The sequence below is a fragment of the Mustela erminea genome, chromosome 1 (assembly GCF_009829155.1).
Source record: "Mustela erminea isolate mMusErm1 chromosome 1, mMusErm1.Pri, whole genome shotgun sequence".
Lineage (NCBI taxonomy): Eukaryota > Metazoa > Chordata > Mammalia > Carnivora > Mustelidae > Mustela > Mustela erminea.
Genome location: NC_045614.1, coordinates 7,785,229 through 7,806,632, shown reverse-complemented (window position 1 = coordinate 7,806,632; position 21,404 = coordinate 7,785,229). Strand labels below are relative to the sequence as shown.

The 21,404-nt window shown below is 57.5% G+C and overlaps 1 protein-coding gene across 9 annotated transcripts; it reads left to right on the top strand.

Moving 5' to 3' along the window:
• Window positions 1-427: 427 nt before the first annotated feature.
• Window positions 428-20,023, top strand: TYK2 (tyrosine kinase 2). 9 transcript variants are annotated; one of them, XM_032310883.1, is made up of 25 exons: window positions 428-525; window positions 985-1,208; window positions 1,328-1,491; window positions 1,730-1,945; window positions 6,183-6,306; window positions 6,438-6,585; window positions 6,861-7,084; window positions 8,038-8,404; window positions 8,848-9,048; window positions 9,148-9,305; window positions 11,040-11,148; window positions 11,240-11,429; window positions 11,527-11,630; window positions 11,725-11,907; window positions 11,993-12,080; window positions 12,895-13,070; window positions 14,326-14,461; window positions 14,549-14,703; window positions 15,434-15,584; window positions 16,025-16,122; window positions 16,352-16,987; window positions 17,240-17,412; window positions 17,642-17,759; window positions 18,599-18,709; window positions 18,792-20,023. In XM_032310883.1, the coding sequence occupies exons 4-25, from the start codon at window positions 1,750-1,752 to the stop codon at window positions 18,924-18,926; spliced, it is 3,981 nt and encodes a 1,326-aa protein (XP_032166774.1). In that variant the 5' UTR covers window positions 428-525; window positions 985-1,208; window positions 1,328-1,491; window positions 1,730-1,749; the 3' UTR covers window positions 18,927-20,023. The 9 variants fall into 9 exon arrangements, with proteins under 9 accessions (XP_032166774.1, XP_032166782.1, XP_032166785.1 ...); XM_032310891.1 differs by having other exon boundaries at window positions 858-1,208; XM_032310894.1 differs by having other exon boundaries at window positions 428-663.
• Window positions 20,024-21,404: the final 1,381 nt, after the last annotated feature.

The following is a 21,404-nucleotide window of genomic DNA, read 5'->3' as shown; positions in this document are numbered from 1 at the left end:
CGGCCAGGTGCAGCTGGCCCCGCGGAGACGAGGGAAGCGAGGCAGGATGGAATGGAGTCACACTGCGCGGGCCTGGAAGACGGAAGGGCGGCTGGCTGCAGCCTTGATCGACAAAATGAGGACAAGAAGTTTACGCCAGTTCCGAAAGCCTCACTTGGGCCAACAGCCCGCGGAGGAAATCGATATCGCGACGCCGCTAGAACGCCTGCACTGTCTAACCTCGCACACCAGCCAGCGCTTCCGCATCTCCGCCCGCTCCCCTCCCGCAGCCAATCACTGACGCCATGGTGTCATCCCAGCCAATCGAGATTGAGAGTAAAAAAAAAGGTGAAGGTGAGGGCCAATAGAAGCGCCGCCATTGCAACGAAAAGACCAATGGCTACGTGCGACGGGTCACAACAGCAGCCAATGAATATGCCCATTTCAGGCGGCCAATGGGAGGCGGCGTCTCGGCGGCGATTTGGCGGTGGCTGCCCGCAGAGCGGGGCGGGGTCCCGGGTTCGAGCCAGAGTCCGGGGGGAAAGGGTGAGCCTGGAACCTCCGGGAGGTCCCCTGGAGGGCCGCGGCCGGCGGGAGGCGCGGCGGGAGGCGCGGCGGGAGGCTGCGCGTGGCGGAGGGTGGACGGAAACACCCGCTGCCTCGTGACCCGTCGATGCCTGGTGGGTGCGCATCGCGGCTCCTGCCCCAGCCCGCGAGGTTTTGGGGAGAGGGGTGATGGGGGGCGGGGCGGGTCTCCTGGGTGCAGACGTCACTCCTACCGCATCTGCAAAGCTGGTCTGCACTCAGTGGGGACGAGGACGAAGGAAATGGGCACCCCCCGAAACTCCACCCGTATTTTCTCAAACGTTAACATATAGTAATAGCGAACATTTATCGAGTACGGACCGCACACCGAGCCCTGAGCTGAGCGCTTCCCCTCCCGCATCTCACTGAACCCTCCTCGCACCGCTTTGGGGGAAAGACTGCTCTGTGCCCCTTTTCCAGGCGAGGAAACGGGTTCAGAGAGGAGCTTGATTCCTGAGGAATCTGACATTGTGCTACGACGACACTCTCTTCTTCCCGTCACTGTTTATCTTAAACTGGAGGACTTGGCAGCCTGACCCCGGGTCTGGCTCTCGAGGAGTCCCCCAGCTGGACTGAGGGGCCACTGGAAACACAGCCCCTCCTAGGCTCGGGGGAGTCGGCAGGGCCTGGGGTCACTCCTGCGGGTAGGTGTGGGACGCATGAATCTTGGCCTGCTAGAGAGAGATGATCAGGACGATGAAATCAATAATGATTTTATTTTTGTTTTTGTCATATTTTGTTATTTTTTCATGTCTGCATTAAGGGCTAGGTGCTGTGGGGATGTCACACCCTTCTTTTCATGGCAATGCTCTCCGCATCTTCATTTTCCGATGGGAAAACTGAGGCCCGATGTGGCTAAGTGACTTGCCTGAGTTGACACGGAGAGAGCCAAGATTCGTCCCCTGGTCTGTCTGACCTGACTGCCTGGTGATTCGGGGAAGGGGGGTGCAACGCAGGTTTTTATATTGATGCAAGTTTGTCCAATAAAGGGGTTCATTGTTCATGGCAGATCTAACAGTTGTGGACGTGTACCCCAACTCCATCAAACAGATGTAGAAACAGGCTCAGGGAGGGGAATTGGATGCCTAAGGTCACACAGTGAGGGGGTTCTAGAATTTTCCCCTCAGGCGTAATGTTTGGAGGCTGATGGCCTATCTCTTTCTAGCCAAGCCAGCTCTCAAAAGCATGTCTCTGTGCCACTGGGGTGCCACCACCAGGGACAGCAGGCCTCATGGCAATGGAGCTCAGCCCATGGCCACCAGGGGAGGCCTGAAGGTCCTTCTGCACTGGGCTGGCCCTGGCGGCGGGGACCCCTGGGTCACCTTCAGCGAGGCCACACTGACCGCAGAGGAGGTCTGCATCCACATTGCACAAAAAGTCGGTGAGTCTGGGGCATCAGCCCTGTGGCAGGGGTGGAGGTGCTCAAGGTAGCTGGGCCCATCCGTCTGTCCATCTGTCTGCCTGTCTGCCCGTTCATTCAACAGACATTGAGTGAGCAACTACATTGTGCAGCCCCAAATCACTGTCTTTTTTAGAGCTGATATTCCAATAGGAAAATCAGCAAGAAACACAATGAATAAGAAAACCGTGTGGAAGGGGCCCCTGGATAGCTCAGTCAGTTAAGCGCCTGCCTTTGGCTCAGCTCACAATCTTGGGGTCCTGAGATCAAGCCCTGCACCTGGCTCCCTGCTAGGGAGAAGTCAGCTTCTCCCTTTCCTTCCACCCGCCCCAGTTATGCTCATTTGCTCTCTCTCTCTCTCAAAGAAATAAATAAAATCTTTCAAAAAAAAAAAAACTGTGGGAGAACAGAGATAGATGATGGAGGAAAATTAAAAATTCAGAAATTCAGGAGAGGAAGAGGAGTGCCTGGCTGGCTCGCTTGGCAGGGTATGTGACTCTTTTTTTTTTTTTTTGAGATTTTATTTGTTTATTTGACACAGATCACAAGTAGGCAGAGAGGCAGGCAGAGAGAGAGGGAGGAAGCAGGCTCCCCGCCAAGCAGAGAGCCCGATGTGGGCCTCAATCCCAGGACCCTGGGACCATGACCTGAGCCGAAGGCAGCGGCTTTAACCCACTGAGCCACCCAGGTGCCCCGTGAGTGTGTTACTCTTGACTGCAAGTGAGGTTGGAGCCACAGAGGACTAGGCGCAAAGGAGGGGTGTGACTGGACTCAGGCGTCACAGGGGCTCTCTGGCTGCTGTGTGGGGAAGAGACTGTGGCAGGTGAGGGTGGGAGCCAGGAGACCAGGGTGGCCGTGACCTCCAGGTAGGAGAAAAGGGGGAGGGGCCAGCCAGGGCCAGATTTTACAGTGCCTTAAATGCCAGAGAGAGACGTTGAGAGTTTACACTTTCTCCTGAGAGCAGGAAGGAACTGCGGAATGCCTGAGAGAGCCCATAGCAGAGGCACCAGAAGTATCCTGTCTTCCTCCTGAGGAGGAGAAGATCTGTCCAAATGGACCTTGCTTATATGTCCCTTCCTCCAGGAAGTCCTTTCTGATGCCCTTTGCCACAACCAGATGGGGGCCTCATGGTGGATTTCTGCCACGCCTTGTACTTTCCCATGGTGGCTAATCCTTCATGAGCTCCAACGGGTGTGCTGGGTGGTGAGAAACATGCCCAGCACAAGAAACAGCGTGTGAAAAGCTCCCAGACAGCTTGATGTATGTGAGGAAGCAAAAGACCTTAAGAGTAACGAGTGTCGCTTTCAAGAATTTGGAAAGGGAAGTAGGACTTGAAAGTGGGTCATATTGTCAGACTCCGGGTCATAGTTATTATTATTATTTTTAAGATTGATTTATTTTAGGGAGGCCGGGGAGGGGCAGAAGGCGCGGGAGGAGAATCCCATGCGGACTCCCCGCTGAACGGGAAGTCCAACTTGGGGCTCCATCTTACAAGCCTGAGATTATGACCTGAGCCTAAAAGGAGAGTCAGACATGTAACCGACTAAGCCCCGCCCCGGGCACTCCCTGCCCAGGTCATGGTTAGTCTGTGCTGAGGGGGTTGGGCTTTCTTATGGGGCAATGGGGAACCATGGAAGGTTTAAGCCAGAGAGTGAAACAGTCAGATTGGTTCTTTAGGAAGTTGTCTCTCAAGGAGGCATCCTCCTGTGAGAGGCAGTGAGTACACTTGGACCCAGCAACTTTGGAAGGCCTTTGGTATCATCCAACATTGTTGGAACATACGTTCCTTGAGGCCGCATAGTTCCACTTCTAGATAGACCCTGTACAGACGCTCAGCTCATGTGTTCGAGGAGACACATACCAGAATGTATGTGTTGGAGCAGCTTCATTTATTGTGGTGAAAAATAAGAGACCCTCTCAGGGTACCCTGTAAGGGAGAGGATGCAAACTAAGGTTGAAGGCTGGAAAGCTATATAATCAGGAAAAAGGAAATTTAACCAAAGTTACACCTAATTATATGTGAAGTTTTTTCTTAATTTAATTTTATTTTTTTAAAAAGATTTTATTTATTTATTTATTTATTTTTAAAAGGTTTTATTTATTTATTTGACAGAGAGGAATCACAAGTAGATGGAGAGGCAGGTAGAGAGAGAGAGGGAAGCAGGCTCCCCGCCGAGCAGAGAGCCCGATGCGGGACTCGATCCCAGGACCCTGAGATCATGACCCAAGCCGAAGGCAGCGGCTTAACCCACTGAGCCACCCAGGCGCCCCAGATTTTATTTATTTATTTGACAGACAGAGATCACAAGTAGGCAGAGAGGCAGGCAGAGAGAGAGGAAGGGAAGCAGGCTCCCTGCTGAGCAGAGAGCCAATGCGGGACTCGATCCCAGGACCCTGGGATCATGACCTGAGCCGAAGGCAGAGGCTTTAACCCACTGAGCCACCCAGGCGCCCCTTTAATTTATTTTTTAAAGTAATCTCTACACCCAACATGGGGCTTGAACTCATAACCCCAAGATCAAGAGTTCTACCAACTGAACTAGCCAGGCACCTGTCGTGTGAGGTTTTTTGTGTTTTGTTTTTTAAGAGATTTTATTTATTTATTTATTTGACAGAAATCACAAGTAGGCAGAGAGACAGGCAAAGAGAGAGGGGGAGGCAGGCTCCCTGCTGAGCAGAGCCCGATGTGGGGCTTGATCCCAGGACCCTGAGATCAAGACCTGAGCTGAACGCAGAGGCTTTAACCCACTGAGCCACCCAGGTGCCCCATGTGTGAGGTTTTAAAAGCTGTTGTGATTGGGTGCCTGGGTGGTTCAAATGGTTAAGCGTCTGCCTTTGGCTTGGGTCATGATCCCAGGGTCCTGGGATCATCAAGCTCCCTGCTCCTTGGGGAGCCTGCTTCTTTTTCTGCCTCTGCCTCTCTCTCTCTCTCATGAATAAATAAATAAAATCTTTAGAAAACAAAACAAAACAAAAACCTGTTATAACATGAAGAAGTAAATTGTAGAAGGACACCTATAGTGTAATACTGCATTTATAGCTCATAACATTTGAGACTAGGTCATAGAGGATACGGGAATGATAAACTCTATTTCAGTAGTGTGGTTAACCCTTTTTTTTTCTTTAAGATTTTATTTATTTATTTGTCAGAGAGAGAGCACACAAGCAGGCAGAGAGGCAGGCAGAGCCAGAGAGAGAAGCAGGCTCCCTGTCAAACAAGGACCCCGATGCAGGACTCAATCTCAGGACCCTGGGATCATTACCTAAGCAGAAGGCAGCAGCTTAACCGGCTGAGCCACCCAGGCATCCCAGAAGTGTGATTAACTCTTGGGGAGAAGAGGTGGATATAGGCAGAGGCAAGTTTTATGTCTTGTGGCTGTACTTTGGTCATGATAAATTATTCTCAACAGATTGCCTTAGATAACAGTTTCAAGTGATATGTATAAAAGGGTGCCTTGGGTGGCTGGTGTAGGGAATGGTAGTGAGTCTGGAGTCTGGGGTTAGGGCTGGGCTCTGGATCTGAAGGATCCCAGAGATGGAGGATATGGAAAGAGCAGGTCTTGTGACCCATCTGATGTGGATTGCAGACAAAGTTGAGGACAAGGACCAAGTCCTAGTTTAAAAGAACCAGCCAGAAAAGAGGCGGGTTTGGGGACCTGGCATGAGGTCCCTTTGGAAGATGGCACATCTAAGGGGGCTTCATGTCCTGGAGGAGACATCCGGGAGGTAGTTGGGTATTCCTGCAGGGCTGGAGCTCGGAGACCAGGCAGCGTGCCAGTAGTTTGTAGTTGGGCTGGTCGATCAAGGGTAGGTTTTTGCTGCAGTAACAAGCAGCCCCCCAAATTTCCCTGGGTCAAGACAATGAAGGTTTACCTAAAATCCAGTGCAGGTCAGATGATTCGCTTCTGTCTCATAGCTTGGCACAAGGGGTCTCTAACATCCCTGAGCCAGAGGAGATGGTAAGAGTTTATTTCCAGGCCTAGAAATCTGCCAGCATCCCATTGGCCAGAAACTGGTCCTGTGGCCCCATCCCAGCTGCAAAGGAGGATGGGAAATGTAGTCTCTGAAGCCACAGCTCGGTCACCATATTGCATTGTCCTCTGTGGGCAGAAGGAGGCCCAGGGAGGGAGGGCCTGTGGTGGGAAACATCAGGTGTGGGGGTCCACAAAGCAGCTGGCAGCAGATGCTGCCTCCTGACCCTCTTTCTCCCCTGTTACAGGCATCACTCCATCCTGCCTCAATCTCTTCGCCCTCTTCGATGCCCAGGCCCAGGTCTGGCTGCCCCCAAACCATGTCTTGGAGATCCCCAGAGACATGAGCCTGACGCTGTACTTCCGCATGAGGTGGGTGATGGGCCCTTGGGAGTCTTGTTCCCTTTGGTTCTGTCCCCTTGCTCCCCTGCACCCCGCCTTCTTGGAGCTGCATCTGAGTCCATGCTAGGTCCCAGCTGCGACCTCTCCATCCCGTCTTGCAGGTTTTATTTCCGGAACTGGCATGGCACAAACCCCCAGGAGCCAGCTGTGTACCGCTGTGGGCCCCCAGGGCCCAAGTCTTCCTCTGAACAGGCAGAGCAGGGCATGCAACTGCTGGACCCGGCCTCCTTTGAGTACCTCTTTGAGCAGGTGCACGTAGGGCTGGGGAAGTGGGACTGTTCGTGAGGGACTTTGGTGCCATTGAGGACCCCCCCCACCTCCTCCCAATTCACTAAGGCTAACAGATTTCAACTCATGCCACCTGGGATCCTTTGGCTGCCTGCACAGAGGAGGCACACGTGGCCTTTCCTGAAAACAGGGGTCCCCTCCCATCCCCAGAGTGGACAGAAGCTGGGGAGCAAACAGGCTCTCATGCCTCCCTTTCTGCCCAATCTGTCCCCCCACCCTCCCGCCCCAACCCCCAGGGCAAGCATGAGTTTGTGAATGACGTAGCATCGCTGTGGGAGCTGTCCGGCGAGGAGGAGATCCGCCATTTTAAGAATGAGAGTCTGGGGATGGCCTTTCTGCACCTGTGCCACCTTGCCCTGTGCCGTGGCGTCCCCCTGGAGAAGGTGGCCAAGAAGATCAGGTGTCTGGGAATGCGGCGGGAACGGGTATCTGGGAGCCGCAAGAGACCTCGCCTACTGCGGTGTGTTCATTCAGCACTTATCTAGTACCTGCTGCATACCTGCCGTGGTACCAGCAATCGTTCTGGGTATTGAGGCCACAGAAGTGACCAAGTCAAACAGCGGTCACTGCCCTCCTGAGCGCACATCTGGTGAAGGAGGCATCAGTAAACAAAATACAAAAGGGGGAGGTCCGGTGTTTCCGAGGGGAAATTCAGCAGGAAAGGAGGAAGAAGGAGGGAGAGGTGTAGAATTACAGCGTGGAGGGGCCGGGACTCCCTCAGAGAATGTAGCATTCCGATTCTAAGGTGCGAAGGAAGTGAAGGCAGGAGGCTTGCGAGCGTCTGGGAGAACATTCTGGACAGAGAGGACAGATACCTCTCTGTTTAGAGGACAAAGATCCTGAGGCCCGCCTGATGCATTGGAGGATGTGTGGCTGGAGCAGAGCGAGCTTGGAGAATTCCTTAGATTCTAGGGAAGGACGGACCCAGGAGTGTGGGGAGCTGGGAGCCAGCTGTGGGCATGACCATTGCTGTGAGGGCCCTGGTAATCAGGGTAGACTGCCTGGAGGAGGCAGTGGGAGACGTGGCTCTTGGAGGACCAGTAGTCCCTCTTAAAGCACATATCTTTCTGTCCCTGTTGTATTATCACTCTGGATGACTCTGGCTGGGACAGTAAAGTCCACGGTGCTGGGAAACCCAGAGGATATACCCTCTCTGGCCTGGACGGCAGAGAAGGCTTTCTGGTGGGGAGGTGACATTTCTGCTAAGACCTGAAGGTTGAGTCAGCTTTATCCTGATGTAGAATACATTGGCAAAGCACTCCAGGCCGAGGGAAAAGCATATACAAAGGCCCAGAGGCAGGAGGCAGCAAAGGCCTGTTTCTTGGGGATCTGAACTTGGAATATGAGGGCCAGCTTGGGCGGCAACCCCAGACTCCTGACCAGCCCTTCCTGGTTGGCCCCCCCCCCCCCCAGCTTCAAGGACTGCATCCCACGCTCCTTCCGGCTGCAGATCCGGCGGCACAATGCACTGACCCGACTGCGCCTGCGGAACATCTTCCGCAGGTTCGTGCGGGCCTTCCAGCCGGGCCACGTCTCACAGCAGGTCGTCATGGTCAAATACCTGGCCACGCTCGAGCAGCTGGCACCCCGCTTCGGCACGGAGCGCCTGCCCGTGTGCCACCTGGAGTTACTGGCCCAGGCCGTGGGGGAGCCCTACTACCTCCAGGACGCCGGGCAGGCTCCCCCAGAGCCTGGGCCGGAGTTGGCCACCGGGCCACCCACTCACGAGGTGCTGGTGACGGGCACAGGTGGCATCCAGTGGCGGCCGGTGCGGGCAGAGGTGAGCAGGGTGCCTCTCCCATCTAGCGGTCCAGGTCGGGCTGGGGCTGGGGCTCCTGCTCAGCCTTGGCCTTGGCCCCCGAGGGTGGCTGCAGGGAACCTTTTTCCCGCGTGGCTCTGGGATATGTCTGTTTGTCCTCTGGGGTGGTTTTTTTGGGGAATGTCCTCTGCATCTCCCTGGGGACCTCTGAGGAACCCCTGTCTGGTATTTGGGGGTGAGAGGGCCTGGGGCTTCCTCTCTTCCTCCCTGAGGTTCTGGCCTCTGGTGTGCAGCTCTCTAGGGGGCGGGTCCCCATCCTCCAGTCTGTGACATGGACTCGAGTGCGGCTGCCTCAGGAGCATCCCCGGTCCCTCCAGCTCCCGCTTCTTTGCGGGGAGATTGTGCGGGAGACTGAACGGGTGTAGCCCTGCGTCATGCACCTGCCCCGCGCGCTGCCTTTCCAGGGTCCCAGAGGCGATGGCAGCAGCAGGAATCCCCGTGCTGGCCCATCTGGGAAGGGAACCAAGGCCCCAGCAGCAGGCGACCAGCCAGCAGACAGGCCTCAGGAAGCGCTGTGGACCTACTTCTGTGACTTCCAGGACATCACACACGTGGTGCTGAAGGAATGCCACGTCAGCGTCCACTGTCAGGACAACAAGAGCCTGGTGGGGCCTAGGGAGGGGGCCTGGCAGGGGTGGGGGATCCTGTGGGCTGGATGCCTGCCTGATGTCTCGTCCCCACCCTGCCCCGCCCTTGGCCTGCAGGAGCTGACCCTGCCTTCCCGGGCCATGGCCCTGTCCTTGGTGTCACTGGTGGACGGCTATTTCCGCCTGACCGCAGACTCAAGCCACTACCTGTGCCGCGAGGTGGCGCCGCCTCGGCTGGTGATGAGCATCCAGGACGGGATCCACGGACCCCTGCTGTGAGTGTGGGGGGGGTAGTGGGGGGAGCTGGGGGGGAGTGGAGGGAGCAGGGGAGGGGCGGGCAGAGCAGGCAGGAGGAGGAAGGGCACGTGGGTGACACAGCCAGGTGGTGGCTGCCTAGAGCTCATGGTGAGGCGTGAATGAGGCACGTGCGTGTTTGTGCGGATTCACGTCTTTGCGTTCGTGTTAGTGCACACGTGTTCACCCATGCACGTGCACGTGTGGGAGTGCGTGCGGTCGTGTGTACATGTGTGCAGATGGGGCACACCAGCGGTGTGGGGGAGAGGGGGCGCCTGCAGTGGTGTGGACATGTGGCACAAGGGACCAGGTTTGGGACTGTCACTGCGCACGTCTGCAGGTCGAACAGCCCGCCCGGCGTGCAGCTGTGCCGCACGGTCGCCTGCCCCGTTGTCCTAGCCTGGTGTTGCGCGGCGCAGTGGGCTGGTGATTGTCATGGAGCCGTGCGTTGCGCAGAGGCTGGAGGCCAGTCACATGTTCGCGTGAGCATTCACCTCCCTGCAGGCATGTGTCTGGTCTTGGTCACTGGCAGTCCCTGCGGTTCTCTCCAGACTCGCGGGGCGGAACCTGTGCGGTGTCTGGCCATCTGGGGTCCTCCTGTGTGCCGCTGGGTCACAGGGCTGTGACTCTGAGCTCATGTGGTCATCATACCTGTGTGTGGCTGTCCCCCGGCCCACCTGTGACAGCGGAACTGGCCGTTAAGGTGTCTTAAGAGGTCTGACCCCTAGGAGCCTCCTCTCTACACGGGAGGAGGGTGGAGGGGCCATTCCACTTCTTGAGGGCCAAGGTGGCACAAGGTCACTGCCTGGTGTGTGTCACCTGACAGGGGTCTCTGGGCCCCATCCACGGGCATCCTCGTGTGTTCAGGTGGCTGTAATGGTCCTGGGGACCTGGTGATGCCAAACATCGGACATCGATTTCTCACAGTTCTGGAGGCTGGAAGTCTAAGTTCAAGGTGCGGGCAGGTCCAGTGTTTGGCAGAGAGCCTCCCGCACGGGTGCACAGACAGCCAGCTTCCGGCTGGGTCCGCACATGGGGGAAGGGGCAGGGGCGCTCTCTGCGGTCCTTTTTGTAAAAGGGCACGAATCCTATCCATGGGCTTTCCACCCTCGCGACCTACTCAGCCCCCAGAGGCTCTGCTTCCTCGAGCCGTCGCGCTGGGAGGTAGGTTTCCACACGGGAGTTCTGGGGAGACGTGGACGTTGGGTCAACAATAGAATGGGAGCCCCAGCGTCGGGGGTGGGGTGCGGTCTGTCTGGGCCCAGGTGGCAGTGTCACGGGTCCTGCCCATCTGTGTTCCTGGCAGTTGTCCCCTCTGGGTCTGAGATGTTGTGGCGCCTTATGCGCCATGTCGCAGGGGCTGAGTGGCTGTCTGCGGTTGGTATCGTCTGCGCATGTGCGGCAGGCTGCCCACCCTGTGTCCGAGTGGCTGCCTGGGTATGTGCCCTCCAGTGTCTGATCGATGTCTCCTGTCTCCGGGCACGTGTTACCGTGTCAGAGGTGCTGCCTGACCGTCGGGGTGCCTGTCCCACTACCTCTTTCATCCCGTGGGTATTTCTGGACGCGCTCAGACTCCGCGTCCCCACAGAAGTGCCGACATTTGTCCCAGCCGGGAGTGCTCCCCTACGGGCAGATTCTCTGTATCCCTGTTGCATGGCATGTGCCCCACGGTACCCCCCAGATTCTCTGACCGTGGCCTCCTGGTCCCCCCACAGGGAGCCATTTGTGCTGGCCAAGCTGCGGCCCGAGGACGGCCTCTACCTCATCCACTGGAGCACCAGCCACCTCAACCGCCTCATCCTCACGGTGGCGCAGAGAGAGCAAGTGAGCCTGGGGCGGGGGTCCTGGGCCGGGGCTGGGTGCGCTTCTGGCCTGGACCCCTGCTCACCGCCCTGCCCCCTGGCCCCCGCCGCAGGCCCCAGGCACACAGCACGTGCACCTGCGCAAATTCCCCATTGAGCTGCAGGCCGGGGTCTTCACGCTGGAGGGCTGGGACCGGTCCTTCCCCAGCGTGCGGGAACTGCGAGCTGCCCTGCAGGGTTGCTGCCTGCGGGCTGGCGACGACTGCTTCGCCCTGCGCCGCTGTTGCCTGCCACGGCCCGGAGGTACCATTTGGGGGGTCCTGGACGGGGTGAGGGTGGGCGTTGGGATCCCCATCCCCAACCCAGGCCAGCCCTCCGTGACGGCACCTCGACCCTCCAGAGATCTCCAACCTCATCATCATGCGGGGGTCTCGGGCCAGCGCCGCTCCGCCCAACCTCAGCCAGCTCAGCTTCCACCGGATCAGCCAGGATGACATCACCCAGGTATGTGTGGTCGGAGCTCCCTGGGGCCGGGGGGCGCTGCGATGGGCAGCCCTGGGTGCTGGTCATGGAGCTGCCCCGTGCCCTGTTCCCTCAGCTGTCCCACTTGGGCCAAGGCACCAGGACCAACGTGTACGAGGGCATCTTACGAGTGGGGGGCAGAGACCCCAAGGAGGGCACGGCAGACAGTGAGGACCCCCCCACACCCAGTGGGGACTGCGGGCAAGAGCTCCGAGTGGTCCTCAAGGTGCTGGACCCCAGTCACCACGACATCGCGCTGGTGAGTGAGCCCAGCCAGGGGGAGCTGTGGGGAGGGATGCGGGGGGTCCGGGTGTGTGGCTGCCTGACCTGCCCGGTCCCCGCAGGCCTTCTACGAGACAGCCAGTCTCATGAGCCAGGTCTCCCACGTGCACCTGGCCTTTGTACACGGCATCTGCGTGCATGGCTCCGAGAGTGAGTGAGCCCCGCGTGCCCTCTCGCGTCCCCGCCAGCAGGCCACCCCCCGCCTATGCCCGCTCCCTGGGTTGGACCCTGACCCTCAAGCCTGTGTCCTCCTTACCCTAACTCTGTGCTTCACCTTGACCTGTACTGGGATCCCTGACTCCACACCTTGATCTGTGACTACTTGACCTTCGACCTCTGCCCCAGCCGCAGACTATTCCCCAACAGTCCCCGACCACACCTGGGCTCTTAGCTTCACCTCGATGCCTGGCTGCACCCTGATCCCTAGCTCCGTCTGCCACCCAGCCTCTGGCTACCCTCTGACCCCCCCCGTGCAGGTGCCAGTGTTGTGGGGCGTCCTCGTCCTCCCAGATCTCAGTCCCTGCTCTAGCCCCACCCCTGCACTTACCCTGCATGTACCTCCGAAGTCCTTGTCCAGCCAGTAGCCCCCAGACCCTCAACCCCATGTGTCTGTCTCTCTTGCTTTCCTTCTTCCGCTGGTCGACACCCCATGAGCACCCCAAGCCCGTGGGATCCCTCCTCACTTAAGCCCCAGCCCCATGCTCCAGGCCTCCACTTGTCTCCACCCGCCCCCAGGTCCCCAGGCCCCCAGGCCCGTCCTCCCCTTTGTCCCTTGCATGGCAGCTTTGCCCAGCCCCCCACCCCGGACCGAGATGCCAGCCTTCACCTCTGCCCCACCCTGCACCCACGTGGCCCGCATCTCCCCTCGCCCCACAGTCGCTCGTCAGCCGCCCCCAGCATTTCTGCCCCAGCACCTTCCCCACCCACGGTCCCAGCCCCCATGTCCCGCCCCCACCGTGTCCAGGAAGTGGGAGGCGGGTGGGCGGCCTGTGCAGTGCCTGGGACTTTGCAGACATCATGGTGGCAGAGTACGTGGAGCACGGGCCCCTGGACGTGTGGCTGCGGCGAGAGAAGGGCCACGTGCCTGTGGCCTGGAAGGTGGTGGTGGCCCAGCAGCTGGCCAGCGCCCTCAGCTACCTGGTGCGTGGCCTGGTGGGCGGGGCCTGGGTTGGTGGGGTGGGCGGGGCCTGGGTTGGTGGGACGCGCCGGAGCAGTCCTGTACACACTGGCCCTAGGAGATCTTTCCACGAGCCTCTTCTGCTCACACACCCCTGTGACTCCCATCTTCCCCAAGAGAAGAATGCCTCAAATTTCTATGTCCCATGGGAGCCTGAGCTCAGCTCCTCTGTCACTCTCTGTTGGCATTGCTCCCAGCTCTTCCTGGTGCAGTCACCCTAGTTTCCAGAGCACCTCTGTGTGCCAGGCTCTGTCCTAGACCCCGGGGACACAGTAGAGAACAAAACCAAAGTCTCGGGGCGCCTGGGTGGCTCAGTGGGTTAAGCTGCTGCCTTCGGCTCGGGTCATGATCTCGGGGTCCTGGGATCGAGTCCCGCATCGGGCTCTCTGCTCAGTGGGGAGCCTGCTTCCCTCTCTCTCTCTGCCTGCCTCTCTATCTATCTGTGATCTCTCTCTGTCGAATAAATAAATAAAATCTTTAAAAAAAAAAAAAAAAAAACCAAAGTCTCTGTCCTTAAGGAGCAGGTATTTTAGTTGGGAGGGGCAAACAAATGATTAACTACTTTACACAGTATTTTATTTTATTTTAATTAATTAATTAATTAATTTTTAAAGATTTTATTTATTTATTTGTCAGAGAGAGAGAGAGCGGGCTCCCTGCGGAGCGAGGAGCCCGATGTGGGACTCGATCCCATGACGCCGGGATCATGACCCGAGCCGAAGGCAGCTGCTTAACCAACTGAGCCACCCAGGCATCCCTACACAGTATTTTAGAAAGCAGGGACAACTGTGGGAGAGTAGCAGGCGTGGAGATAAGCAGTTGCTACAGGCGAGGGAAGAGGTAGAGTTTAAAATAGATGCTATGGTGACCCGGAGGTAAGGAAGGAGCTGTGTGGGCACCTCAGGAAGTGCACTCTAAGCAGAGGGAATAGCCAGTGCAAAGGCCCTGGGGCAGGACCATGGCTGGCATCGTTGGAGGACAGCAGCTGGACCTGACCACGAGGTTTGACCACCAGCTCTGGGAAGACAGGAAGGACCTACTGGGTATCCAGTGCCAATGATGTACTTGGATCCCCATGATGGCTTTTGTTTTGTTTTGTTTAACCATGGTTATTTTCTTCACGTGGTCTGTCCCTGTGGAGACCACATGGCATGGGAGTGGGGGCAGTATCTACAGCACCTCCCCCAGTGGTCACACCCTCTTTTCACCCCCCCACAGGAAGACAAGAGCCTGGTTCATGGTAATGTGTGTGGCCGGAACATCCTGTTGGCACGGCTGGGGCTGACGGAGGGCACCAGCCCCTTCATCAAGCTGAGTGACCCCGGTGTGGGCCTGGGTGCCCTTTCCAGGGAGGGTGAGGACCCGGGCTGGCTTGGGTTCAGGGACAGGCTTCCCCCCAACTCTTTTTCCACCCTCACTGACCTCTGATCCTGGCCCCCAGAGCGGGTGGAGCGGATCCCCTGGACAGCCCCTGAGTGCCTCTCCGGCGGAGCCAACAGTCTGACCACTGCGGCTGATAAATGGGGCTTTGGTGCCACCCTCCTGGAGATCTGCTTCGATGGGGAGGCCCCTCTGCAGGGCCGTGGCCCCTCCGAGGTATGTCTGGGGCATCTCTGGGCCCTTCCCACAGAGGGCATTGGTACTTCCAAGGAGTCTAGAGGGCACATTCAGGGTCTTGGGCTGCCTCCCCTCTGGCTGTGTGACCTGGCATATATATGTGGCCTCATCTCTCTGGGGCTCCATTTGATTGTCTGTCAGCTGGGGCTGACAGTCTTTACCTCATCAGGTTGTTGTGACATACAGCAAGTAAGTGACATGCTTCAATTTTAAGCAGAGCGACCAAGGCCATCATGGGAGAAGCCCTAGGCTCTGGGGGTGAGGGAGAACCAGAGGACACCCCGAACCAGCTGAGGGTCAGGCAAGGCTTCCCAGAGGAGGTTTCAATCCAAGTACAGAAATGTTGCAGTGACCCAGGATTGGAAGTGCAACCTAGGCAGAGGTCATGGCAGGTACAAAGGCCCTGAGGCATCAGATGGTGGTTGGAGCTTCCTGGAGGCAGAGTGAGGAGGAGACAGGGCAGGAAGGGCCTTGTGCAGGCTGCTCCCGAGCTCTGCAGAGTCAGCTGGACTTGGGATTCAGCCCGGGCTCTGCAGTGGTGTCCAAGTCTGCTTCCCTCCACCAAACCGCAGTGGCATCATCTGTAAAATGGGAATGACGGAACAAGGACCCAGCATGCTCTTGGGGCCTGACTGTCTTTTGGAAAAGGGGTTTGGGGGCAGGGGATGGGTGGGGGGTTACTGACTCCCACGGATCCCCTTCCTGGCAGAAAGAGTGCTTCTACCAGAAGCAGCACCAGCTTCCTCAGCCCTCCTGCCCGGAGCTGGCCACACTCACCAGCCAGTGCCTGACCTACGAACCAGCTCAGCGGCCCTCCTTCCGCACCATCCTGCGGGACCTCACTCAGCTGCAGCCCCAGAGTGAGCCCCACCCCTTTGCTGGGATCCCTGCTGGTGCTGGCCCCTGGCCCCTGAGGTTTCTACCCCGTGACCCCCGTTAGGTGTGACAGTGTCTGACCCACTTCCAGTGTGTGGACACCCGTGCTTGCCTTAATAGTTTATGTGGGGAGAACCACCGCTTCCTTGGACAGATTGGGCCCTTGCAGCTTTCTGGCTTTCGTTTTCTCTCATCTTGAAACACCCTTTACTCTATCTGAGACCGTCCCGGGTGTCCTAGGATACAGCCACTTCTGCATTTTGGACACCAAGGTAGAATTTTCCAACCGTTGCCAAAAAAAAAAAAGTTTCCTTATATTTGAGATAGGATGCTGGCAGAGCGGTGGCCCCCTTTCTGTGCCCCCGAGGGTGGGCCTGTCCGGGAAGAGGCAGGAGTCCAGTGACACCCACCGCGGCTCTTCTAGATCTTGCTGATGTCTTGGCTGTGAACCCTGACTCACCTGCGTCAGACCCCACTGTGTTCCACAAGCGCTATTTGAAAAAGATCCGAGATCTGGGCGAGGTGAGGGGCTCAGGGGGTTGGGGCGGGCCTGAGCTTAGTTCTGGAAATATGGGTGGAGCCTGGCCTAGAAGACCCCCCCCCCCCCCCCCCCCCCCCCCCCGCCTCAAGGGAGTCCGAGTCCGGCCCCCACAGAGGAGATGCGGCCTGGGATTTTCCAAGCGCACCCAGCCAGGGGGTGGGGCCTGCGGAGCCGGTGCAGGGCCGACCCGCCTGCGCCTTCCCGGGCCAGGGCCATTTCGGCAAGGTCAGTCTGTACTGCTACGACCCCACGAACGACGGCACCGGCGAGATGGTGGCCGTGAAGACCCTCAAGGCGGACTGCGGCCCCCAGCTCCGCACCAGCTGGCGGCGGGAGATCGACATCCTGCGCACGCTGTACCACAAGCACATTGTCAAGTACAAGGGCTGCTGCGAGGACGCAGGTGGGCGGGGCCGGCGGGGCCTGGGGCGAGTGGGAGCCGCCGGCTGGAGCCTCCGGCTGGGGAACGCGGGCAGGGGTGGCTGCGGCCCGGGGCTGCCTCCTTCCCACTTTGGTCCTCTGCGGGGCACGATGGGTGAGAGGGACTCGGCGGCCCCCTCACCGGGGGTTTTAGGATGGGCTGGCCCGCCTGAGGGCTGGACCTGGTGTGGGCGAGTCAGGGCCCCACGCTGGGGAGGGCGAAGCTGCGGCTCTCCGAACGCGCGGCGCCCAGCCCCTGCCTCTGTTGCCCGTCGCCTGCGCGGGCCACCCCTCTGCCTTGCTTCAGGAGAGAAGTCGGTACCGCTGGTCATGGAGTATGTGCCCCTGGGAAGCCTGCGGGACTACCTGCCCCGGCACAGCGTGGGGCTGGCGCAGCTGCTGCTCTTCGCCCAGCAGATCTGTGAGGTGGGCCCGCTGGCCCCTGGTCCCCGAGCCCGGCTCCCTCCTCCGTGGCCCGGCCCCATGGCCCCACCCCGCCCGCTCACCTGTCCCCGCCCCTGCTGCCGGCCCTGCTCCCTTCTGCGGCTGCCGCCTGCCACCCTGCCCACGCTGGCATGGTCCCAGCAGTCCCGCCGGACTCCGCAGCCCCTTCCCATCCGGTCCTGCGCGCCTCAGGCTCTGCCCCCGGCCACTGACCCTGACTCGCCTTTCCCCCAGGGCATGGCCTACCTCCACGCACAGCACTACGTGCACCGAGACCTGGCGGCCCGCAACGTGCTGCTGGACAACGACAGGCTGGTCAAAATCGGGGACTTTGGCCTAGCCAAGGCTGTGCCCGAAGGCCATGAGTACTACCGCGTGCGCGAGGATGGGGACAGCCCCGTGTTCTGGTGACCAGACAGGCACCCGCTGGAGTGGGGGGTCAGGGGTACCTGGAGCAGACAGGGTGAAGGAGATAGATGCCGGGGTCTCAGGCGACAGGGCCTGGTCTCAGTGAAACTGCCCCCCCCCACAAGGGTGGGGTCCTGACTGGGACCAGAGAGCCCCTAAGCCCCAGGTAAGGCCTCCCACCTGGTCTGGCCGGTGGCATGAGTGTCCCCCCCCTTCCCCCGCCCCCAGGTATGCCCCAGAGTGCCTGAAGGAGTGTAAGTTCTACTATGCCTCTGATGTCTGGTCCTTCGGGGTCACCATGTACGAGCTGCTGACCTACTGTGACTCCAGCCAGAGCCCCCCCTCGGTGAGAGCCAGGCCCTCAGCCCACCCCATACCAGAGGTGCTGGAAAGGAAGGCATTGAATTCCCAGCTCGCCCGCTGTAGGGAGCACTTAAGCCACGTGGGCCTCACAGTCCCACCGAGTAAAATGGGCCCCCTTGCCGCGTCGGGGGGCTCGGATTGTGATAGAAACCCAAATAGAAACAGCTTATTCAGGCGTTTGCAGCCGGGGAGGCACAGCTTGACTTAGATCCTCAGCTGTCCTCAGGAGACCCATTTTTCTCCATCTCCGCTCAGCTGCTCTCTGAGGAGGCATCTTTCAGGCAGCCCTCCCCATCCCCACCCCCACCCCCCCCCCTGCTCCGCTGTGGCAGCAGTGGCCCCCTAGCTCTTCAGGCACAGCCTCCCAGCTGAGGGGACCAAAGGGTCTGTTCCCCGCCCGCATCATTGAGGGCTTTCTGATTAGCCCAGCTTGCCCCCCCCCCCCGAGCCATGGTTATTGGTCAGGCCTGGGCTGGGGGAGGAACCAAGGCTGTGCTCCGAGTTTATTTCAAAGGCCATGGTCAGAGGAGTGGGCAAAGGATTCTGGACCGATGAAAACAGTTTGCTGAGAGGCTTAACAGCAACCCCCCCACCTCCGACTTACTCCATGAGTGTTAAGTTACCTTCCGCATAACCCAATAGTAGATGTTATCGCTCCATTTTACAGATGAGTAAACCGAGGCCCAGAGAGATGAGGTCATAAATACGAAGTTAGGCACCACGTCCCGGTGGAGGTGGGCCGGGGACCGCTGAACCGGCAGCTTCTGACGTCTGTCTAGCCGGCCCCCCCTCCTGAAAAGAGCTGCTTTTGTTTCTGTGTAGAAATTCATGGAGCTCATAGGCCTCACCCATGGGCAGATGACGGTGCTGAGGCTCACGGAGCTGCTCGAACGCGGGGAGAGGCTGCCCCGGCCGGAGAGATGTCCTTGTGAGGTGAGACCCCCCCCTTTTCACCTCCCTGCCATCAGACCGCAGAGAGAGCAGCCCCCGCAGACTCACTCTCTTCCCTGCCCAGATCTATCTCCTCATGAAGAACTGCTGGCAGGCGGAGGCCTCATTCCGCCCAACCTTCCAGAACCTCATACCCATTCTCAAGACCATCCATGAGAAATACCAAGGCCAGGCTGCCTCAGTGTTCAATGTGTGCTGAAGCCTAACAGTGGCTCTTGGGGGACCGGAGCAGGCGCCCACCCAGAGGGCCTCCCCGGCCCCAGAGGAACCCGACAAGGAGAGGCCGGCCTCACCGTTCCCAGTGCCTTATTCCTGACTGGAGCTGCCACCTCTGTGAATGGACTTTCCTTCTGTCTTACACCCTTGGGTTGCTGTAGCAGTCTTACGGACGGGATGGCTTATAAACAGAAATTTATTTCTCACAGTTCTGGAGGTTGGGAAGTCCAAAACCAAGGTGCCAGCACGGTCACATTTTGGTAAAGGCCCTCCTCTTGGTTCACAGCCGACACCTACGGGCTGGGTCCCCACAGGGTCGGGGGGGCGCTGGGGATCTCACTGGAGTCCCTCTTATAAGGACACTTAAGGCCAAGGACACCCTCATGATTTAGCACCTGCCAAAGGCTCACCTCCTGATACCGTCATATCAGGCATTGGTATTTCAATTTGCGAATTTTGAGGGGACACAACCCTTCAAACTGTCACACCCTCCATGGTTATGAGCCTGGTGCAGGCCTCTGAGGGACCCAAGGACAAGCAAGGACCTAATCAGGCCCTTGAATCCAATCTTCTGGCCTCCCCCCTCCCAGCCTTAGTTAGGGCCCAGCATTTCCACAAGCTGGTAATAAACTCATAGGTTCTCTGCTGGAGGCCGTGTTCCTTGGGCCCTTCTGCAGCCAGTGTTTGCTGTCCTGGGCTTTGCAACTGGAGCAGGACGCTACAGAGGAAGCCAGACATATCTCTGACCTTTGCTTCGACTGAATCCCCAGCTAGCAGGCCAGTGCCTGGAGCACAGAAGGCTCGTGGGAACTACTCGCATAGAGATCAACCAAGAATGCAGGGCTTGGAGGGGCCCTGCACCAGGTAGATAAGCTTTCCGGGTTCACGCTTTCCTCCCTGTGTGACTTCAGGCAAGTGGCTCTCCCTCTCTGGGCCTTAGCTCTTAGCTCTGAACTGGGCATGGCCATGCTGGCTACCTAGGGGACTCAACGGAAATAGCTAATGGGGGTCTTTAAGTCAGATGCTTAATGGACAGATATGCAAACAATGTACTTAATAAACATTTTATATTCTTGTTAATCTGGTGTTTGCCAAAGTGTTTCTTTTATTTTTTTTTAAAGGAAATGATTAATTTTGCTTTTCTCCCCCTAGAGATTTATGTGTTAGCTCACGAGTGAGAGGGGCAGAGGGAGAGGGAGAGAGAATTTCAAGTAGACTCCATTTCTGTGCAACCCAACACGGGGCTTTGATCTCACAATCCTGAGATCAGGACCCTGATATCACCACCTGAGCTAAAACAAAGTGTCCAACAGTTAACCTGCTGCGCCACCCAGGCGCCCCTGCCGAGGTGTTTCTACTGAGACAGGATGTGTGTCAGGCCACATTGTGAAAATATTTTTCTTTCTGCTTGGGTTTCTCAAGATCTTATGGCCTGCAGTTCCCCTTTTCCAGATAATTCCATGCAGATGTGTTGAGGTTTGCTTTTTATAACAGTTTTATTGTTAAATATGCATTACAGTTATAATAAATGAGCACGAGGTAGGTGATACTGACCCATGCAGTGAACTGTCTCCCTCTACAAGCCACTATTGTCATCTCCCTGAAGGCAGCTAATGTCATCTGGTTTCCTATTCTTGCTTCCAGAGACTATCTAGAAAAAGGAAATCTGTGCGCATACTAGGCTTTCTCAACTCTTGCAAAAATAGTAGCATGTGGCGGGCCTGGCTGGCTCAGTAGGTGGACCCTGTGACTCTTGATCTTGGGGTTATGAGTTCAAGCTCCACGTTGACATGGAACCTACTTTAAAAAGACACATTTTTTTAAAAGGCATTTCGGATTTTATTTATTTGAGAGAGAGTGAGAGAGAACACGAGAGAGGAGAAGGTCAAAGGGAGAAGCAGACTCCCCGTGGAGCTGGGAGCCCGACATGGGACTCGATCCCGGGTCTCCAGGATCATGACCTGAGCCAAAGGCAGCTGCTTAACCACCTGAACCACCCAGGTGCCCCCAAAAAAACCATTTTTTAGGGGGCACCTGGGTGGCTCAGTCGTTTAAGCATCTGACTCCTGGTTTCAGCTCATTCGTGGGATCAGGTCTAAGAGATAGTATTTCTGGAGTCTGAGAAGGCTCAAGATTTTTTTTACTAGAAATTGATTGCATCTTCACTTTCCATTTTTTAAAAAAGGATTTTATTTATTTATTTGAGAGAGGGAGAGAGCACATGAGCAGGGGGAGCAGCAGAAGGAGAGGGAGAAGCAGGCTCCCCGCTGAGTAGGGATCCTGATGCGGGGCTTGATTTCAGGACCCTGGGATCAGGACCTGAGCCGAAAGCAGATGCTTAACCGACTAAGCCACCCAGGTGCCCTAAATAGCCTCTTTGAAGAAATGTCTATTCAAGTCCTTTGCCCATTTTTAAATAGGCTTTTTTGTTGTTGTTGTTGAGTTGTGTTGTATTTGCGTT